Genomic DNA, 7,295 nt, shown 5'->3' on the forward strand with positions numbered 1-7,295 from the left:
TCACCTGTACTGAAGTAAATGACATGCATGAGTGTTGCTAAGCAGGTCGTTAGATTTAGCCGTAATCCTTTAGGTAACTAGGAAATTAGTTTTCACGATTGTTTCATCCCTGCTTTTTTCGCCTGCGCCCCATAGTGGCTGCGTTCGATTATGCACTTGAATCGATTCATGAATCCATTCGCATGCATTCAAGTCGTTCGATTTTCATGTCATGAGCCCTGGAATCGATTCGGTATCCATTCACCCTATTCACATGGGGTGATGTGAATAGCGCGAATCGATTCATGAATCGATTCGTGGGTATAATCGAACGCACTCACTGCTTTATTGTTTTGGTCTCATCTTTTTCCAGTACTCCAGTCCGCTATGCTATCTTGCTTGCAGTAGAACTAGTCTGTCTATTGTGTCTTCGGATGGATGTTGTTTGGAGCCTTCTCCTTAGGCCAATTTGTGGAACTATTCTGTCTTGTGTGTTTGCCTTAGTGTCTTTGGATCCATGGTGTTTGGGGCCTTCTCCCTGGGCCAGTCTGCCGCATTCGCACCGGAGCTCTCCAAGGCAGGCGGTGCTGCAGCGCGTATCTTCAGGCTGCTGGACACTGTGCCGGAGATCGATTCCGGCTCCGACGAGGGCGAGCGCATGGTGAGTGAAGTGTCTGTGTGCTTGCGTGTGTGTGTGGGGGGGGGGGGGGCTGGTGTGTCTGTGTGTGTGGGTGGGGGGGGGGGGGGGGGGGGTTGCTGGTGTGTGCATTCGTGTGCACTTGCACGCCATGCTGTAACTCACTGTGTACAGTGAGACTTTTGTTGTGGCTACATGACAACTGCAACAGTACTACTAACAGACTGGTCATCTAACATATGCTGTAGGTGGTACCTCAACACACACATTTACCCATGTAGAAAGACTACATGTCCTGTAGTGTGACTTGCTGCAGCAGGGTTGTACTGCCACTATGACGCATGTCACTTGTGCTCTTTCCACCCATCCAGGACGTGGTATCCGGCAATATCGAGCTGAAGGACATCAAGTTCCGCTACCCGACTCGACCCGACGTTCAGATTCTCGACGGCACGACCATTACAGCGCAAGCTGGTCAGACCATTGCACTGGTCGGTCAGTCCGGCTGCGGAAAGAGTACCAGTGTCTCGTTGCTGGAGAGATTCTACGACCCCGAAGGCGGCGTAGTTGTAAGTTTACAGTCTTTTAGAAGCGTTTGTGCTCGGACAGCGAGAGGTGCAGCTGCTATGATATATTGAGCATTCAGATGCTCTATAAGGTCCAAGCAGTAAGCGGTCTGCAGACAGTGTAAACGAACCTATTGATCTCGTCAGGCTGTTGCCCCATGCGCCCAAAATGCTGGGTGCATCCAAGTTGTGATCAAACGGGGGGGGGGGGGGGGGGGGGGGCACTGCACCACGTGATGTGAGTTTTGTCTGCTGGCTTAGTATGCATTCAACTCCTGCAGAATTGTGCCCTCATGAAAGCTTTTACTGTATGCAATTGTCTGATTGACAGCGCTCCAGGCACATGTTGTTCACTGCCATTGTCATGACAATTGATGCAGTGCCGCCCATTATTTGAACCCCTAAACCTGTGTAATCTTCTCTTTCTTCTTCTCCTTGCCTGTGCTGCGGTGTGGTGGTGTGCAGTCGGTGGATGAGCGTGACATCAAGACGCTGAACCTGGCCTGGTGGCGCAGTCAGATTGGCATTGTGCAGCAGGAGCCGGTCTTGTTCGACTCCAGCATCGGCGATAACATTGCCTACGGCGCTCTGGACCGCATGGTGACCATCGAAGAGATCCACTCCGTCGCCAAGAAGTCCAACATCCACGACTTCATCATGAGCTTGCCGAGTGTGAGTTCAGCATGTGCTGGTGCAGACACACGCGCACGCACACACAGAGTAAAACCTGTCAGGCGACCCCTGTCTTAAATCACCAATGCAACTCGGACCATTGGGATGCTATTTCCAAGTCAATTGGCCCTGGATAAGGAGGCCACCTGGTAACAGAGACTATGTTGTGATGGTCCCTTGAGGGGTCATATTTACTCTACTAGCAAGAGTACAGTAGTAGTCCCCTTACCTGGGGCACCTTGGGACCTGGCACCGCCCGAAACTAGGCATTGGCAGCAGCACGGGACATACATACTTGTAGTATGCACGCACTAGTGAATGTTAACATTTTGTTATTCCAATCATTAGAAACTGGTCTTGGTTCCGTTTTTCATTGCAGGCAATTTTGTGACTCCGGAGGGGTAACACAGTTGTCAGGGGTGCCCGAATCTAGGGAGTTTGGATTACAAGTAGGAGAGTGTTACTGTACATGACATTGTGAGTGCGCAGCTCTATTGGGTAGCTCATTCCATCCTACTGTTTATCAAGTTTATCACAATCATGTTCTCATTGTACATACAGTCAGCATATAGTGTAAAGTAGAGACGAGGTAACACGTTACTTTACTGATTGCTGCTGTTTCGTCATCATGTTGTTATCATCATCGTTTACAGGGATATGACACCAACGTGGGAGCCAAGGGAACACAGCTCTCCGGTGGTCAGAAGCAGCGTATCGCCATTGCCCGGGCTCTGATCCGCAACCCCAAGATCCTTCTGCTGGACGAGGCCACCAGCGCTCTGGACACGGAGAGCGAACGGGTGAGCATCACAATCTTTCTACTTGTTCTCCGGGCTAGGACATCTCAGGTTGCATTGATGCTGGGCATGATCTCTTTGAATGTCCCTACGGTTTTCAGGGTTGATGGCCACCAACCGTCCTCTTCTTATACAAACCATGCGAAGAAGAGGCGGTAGTGGCTTTGGCGATGATAATACAAATCATGTTTTTTTTTTAACGCCATCATGCAATGTGCTATTGTGTAAATTATTGTTTGTAGCTCTTTCCTAACTTATGCGAGGGCTAGCCAAGCTTGCTGGATGATGTCAACGTGAAAAAGCTGATCATGAAATAATGATATTCTCGGTTGGAGAGCCCAGGATTAATTTATAGCAAAGAAAAGTACCAAGGGACTACAAGTTAGGCTATAATGTCCACTAGCACCACCGGTTACTTGACAGTCAGCTCATGCGACAACATTGCACCATACTGACCGACGGCACTGGTATTCTGCAACTAACTGACAGTCAGCTCTAACATGTCTTGGATGCTATGTTGATATTATTTTTGGCTTCTTCTGATGTGTGTGCATGTACACAGGTCGTGCAACAGGCGTTGGATGTGGCTCGTCAGGGCCGCACCAGCGTGGTGATTGCCCACCGCCTCTCCACCATCCACAACGCCGACAAGATCATCGTCCTCGGCGGTGGCCAGGTCCTGGAGCAGGGCACGCACTCCGAGCTGATGGCCCTGAAGGGTGCCTACTGTAAGCTCAACAATGCCCAGGCCAGCAACCAGGGTGCCACGCTTGCCTAGACCTGACGTAAACACACGTGTTACACACACCTCCTGGTCAGGCACAGAGCACTGTTAGCAGACTGAATTTCTCTAATATCTAGTTTCTTCCTTGACTAAGTGCATTGAGTATGGCATCATAGGGTAGCTATTGTCGTCGTCTGATTGTCAATGACATCATCATCTGATCATCAGTGCCGTCATCAATATCATCAGGGCTCAGTGTTGCTTTGATTTCTCCTGTACGCACTCTTGTGATCGTGCGTCAAGCCGCTTCCACGGCAATGCTCTCGCAGCTGCAGCATGCCAGGTACGACACGCTGCTGGCTAACCGCACGCCACCTTCTGCCCTGCTGTGCTGCTACGGCCGTCGCAGCCGGGACCTGCATTACGTCTTCCATTGCTTCTCGCTCTCAAAATGACTGGTAGCTGTGCGAACAGTGATCTACAGAATGTTATCTCTGCACCCGGGGAGTAGATATTTTACTACTCCCTGCTCCGCACTGTCTGGTCTTTACCTGTCGCTGCATGCATGCAAAACACACAGTGAAGTTGACCTAAGCCTAGCAGTCGACTGGCTCTGTGTGCAGGTGATGATGTGCAGCTACAGTGACACTTGCTGCTAAATATGATTCGACGAACTGCGCCGGGATGCCCTGGTCGATGTGCTGCTCCTCTCGCGCAACTCTTTGTGAAACTTTTCTTGACCCTTCACGTGATCATTCTCTTTTTTTGAATATTATAATTTTATTGTAGATAATGTAATCTAGGCTAACCAAAAGGCCCTGGCTGCTTCCTTGCCAGTGGTGCATCTATACCACACGGAACAACAGTGTCTGTGCGCAGCGGGGAGTTTCACCTGCAAGCACAACACTGCCGGGCACTCACACAATAGTCAAGAGCATGTCAGTACAGTCATTGTTGTTCCTCTTGTGTGAACTTCTCTCCTTCTTTTCTCCTTCTCTTTCTACTCCTTCACTAGATTATTGAAGTTTTTCTCTTATACTTGAATGCGTTGTAGACTTGCAGATATTCATGCGCTTGAACAGTTTAGTCTTTAGATTGCATAACGCACTGAATATCGATAGTGCAACCTCCGTATGCTCTGATTAGAAGTGGTACAAAGCGGTACACGCAGTTTTGCAGCCGATGTCATTGGGATGGAGCCCACCGTCAGGCGGCAAACTCCGCCCGACGTGGGTCCACGAGCGTTTAGTGCCGGGCTAATCATTATGGGCACTCCCTGGTACTCACTACTTGGGGTGAGGGCAACATGGATGCAGCTATTAAACGAGCCCCCCCCCCCCCCCTCCTTGTTTTTTTTACAGAGTAGATCAAGCCTCTTGTAAGGGCAAAATAAACACAATTACGAGTGCAACCTCAACAGCACCGGAAGACAAACGAGCAAACATGGCTGTGAAAACAGTCGAGAGAGCAAAAATGGCTGTGTCGAACACTGGTTGTGAGACTTACTATCAGGGAGTCGTAAAATACCGGTATTAATTTTTACGACTCCCTGCTTACTAGTACAGTGGAGATTGGATATAACGACCTTTTGGGTATAACGACAAATCGAGTTTAGCGACACAATTCTGTTGCCCAAGTCGCTTAGCAAGTCCTTTTTATTTCTGTACATTATAGATCGGGTATAACGACCTCGAAAATAACGACAGATCGAATTAACCGACATTTTTTTGGTGCCCGAAGACCTGAAAAACAGTGAAAATACATCAGATATAACGACTTTCCTCTTGTATCAGGCAGACTGGCATGTCTGGAACATGGTATATTATGGCTGTGCCACGTGCCCAGACCTCCGGGTCACTCACGTGTGCTTTACATTGCACGTTGTAGCCGCAGTGCAGCGGTGCGGGATGGCTTTACCTTGAACAATGCATGCCAGACACATGACTGTACAATCATACATATCTATTATCCACATGTACAATCATGTACATGTATATCTACATTACATTTCTGTCATTTTGATATACATATTGCATACTAAATGTGAAGATCGGGTTTAGTGACAGATCGAATATAGCGACATTTTGCTTTCTCCCAAAAGAGTGTCGTTATATCCAATCTCCACTGTAGTACCACTTAACCCTTGCCGCCAGGTGCTGCATCTGTCACCTTGGTCTACTCCAGCATGGTGGTGACAAAACTTCTTGTAATTGTCAGCAGGCTGTGTTTCTCAACACAATTGTATGGCCGGTGGAAATGCGGTTGTGTGAACTTTTAAATCATTACTGTAAAATGAGAAGCTTTCGCTATTTTCTGTTTTCGCGATCATCACACATTCGCGAATATATCAACAACAAAATCCACAAGCAGTGCAATGAATTAATTGCCTTCTCATCATGGAAAGTGTTGATTCTCAAATCAATATAGACCAAGAGCAAGTCATAATCGCGCACAAGTGGTGTCGGCGACAACAGAGGTGCCCCGGAAATGCATGATTCTAACCAATACGAATCGTCCATTGCTATGCACTTGCTTGACCGCAACCTGGATGGCGTGATGTGTGTATTCGGACCATTGTTTTTGTTTCTCGATCCTGTCACGTGTAGAAAAAGGTGTTGATGATTTGGAAACAATTTCTTGATTGTGCATCACAGCCTTGCAATAGTCATGTCGATTCAGCTGGTCCCTTTCATCGCGAATATCAAATCCACTTTTACTGGTGTCGCCTCGTCGCCTGTTTAGAGATTTGGAAGGTGTCTTTATTCGCACAAAGAAACAAACATGCTCAGAAACAGAACCGTGACATTTGCGCTTAGACTGATGGGTAGCACCAAGAGTCCATAACACCCCCCCTCCCCTCCCCCTCCCCCTCCCCCTCCCCCTCCCCCTCCCCCTCCCCCTCCCCCTCCCCCTCCCCCCGGTATGATGAGTCCACAAAGGACGAAACAGTTCTGCCCGCAGATTGAGTAACACCCCCCCCCCCCCCCCGGTTATGTCTCCTTGGTAGCACACCATCACAGCATTATGGTTCTTTCCACTTTGTACAGTTGTTGTCTGCTTATCAGGTACTGGCAGGCACGGGGCGTGTGAACCTGGGTCACAGCGGGTTTGTACGACTCCCTGATTGTTATCACAATACATATCACACCCGGCTTCGCTGACCTGTTCATACCTTTCCAGTTCCCATGTATTCTGTGTGTGTATTATTGTCGCTATTGCTCCTACTGCTGCTTTTCTCGCCTTTACATTGTACATTATACATTAGCTATTGTGCTCGGCTAGTTTCATTTCTGCCAGTATCCACCTGACGAGAGGGCAGTGGAAGCACCCGTGGACATTTTTCATAATGTTGTTTGTGGGGGGCGCCAAGCTAGATCTGCTCTTACCGGTAACTTTAATTTGGCCCCACGTTTGTCTCCAAGATTGCAAGAAAGCTGATTCCGATAGTACCGGTAAGTCTCATCCGGATAAATCATGGCATGGAGCGAGTTGTGCTCATCCATGTACATGATTCCTGGTTCTGGCTGCGTGGTTGCCACCAGGGAGTCGTGAATACAGTATTTTATGACTCCCTGGTTGCCATGTCACACCGCCACCCTACATCAGTGTTGGCATAGCAGCCGACGATCAGCGGCACCATGGCATGGGTATCAAAACAAAGCCTGTGCTGTGTGCTTCTTGGCCCGAGTGATGCATGCATGCATCGTCCGTGCATGTGGACCTAGGCTACAGTCTACACAGCAACAGCCAGGCTCGAGAGGTTGGCAAGCTTTAAAAAGCTGCGGCTTCTGAAGTAACCACTGAGTGAGTGTGTCGGACAGCACTGTACTAACTGCTCGGAGTGCTCGCAGTCAGTGAGTGCATGGGGCGCGGTCGGGACTGCATGTCGGGTCCCAAGAACGCAGAGAAATCTGTGTACT

At 48.9% G+C, this 7,295-nt stretch overlaps 1 protein-coding gene across 1 annotated transcript in view; it reads left to right on the forward strand.

Moving 5' to 3' along the window:
* LOC135814375 (ATP-dependent translocase ABCB1-like) overlaps window positions 1–4,531 on the forward strand; it is a 32,223-nt gene extending 27,692 nt beyond the window's left edge. Inside the window, exons 23-27 of the mRNA XM_065327488.1 lie at window positions 484–640; window positions 988–1,185; window positions 1,648–1,854; window positions 2,508–2,654; window positions 3,214–4,531. Of these exons, the coding sequence (XP_065183560.1) occupies window positions 484–640; window positions 988–1,185; window positions 1,648–1,854; window positions 2,508–2,654; window positions 3,214–3,429 (925 nt within the window). The 3' untranslated portion in view covers window positions 3,430–4,531. The remainder of the gene's footprint in view (window positions 1–483; window positions 641–987; window positions 1,186–1,647; window positions 1,855–2,507; window positions 2,655–3,213) is intronic.
* Window positions 4,532–7,295: the final 2,764 nt, after the last annotated feature.

Source organism: Sycon ciliatum, chromosome 1 (genome assembly GCF_964019385.1).
Source record: "Sycon ciliatum chromosome 1, ocSycCili1.1, whole genome shotgun sequence".
NCBI classification, from domain to species: domain Eukaryota; kingdom Metazoa; phylum Porifera; class Calcarea; order Leucosolenida; family Sycettidae; genus Sycon; species Sycon ciliatum.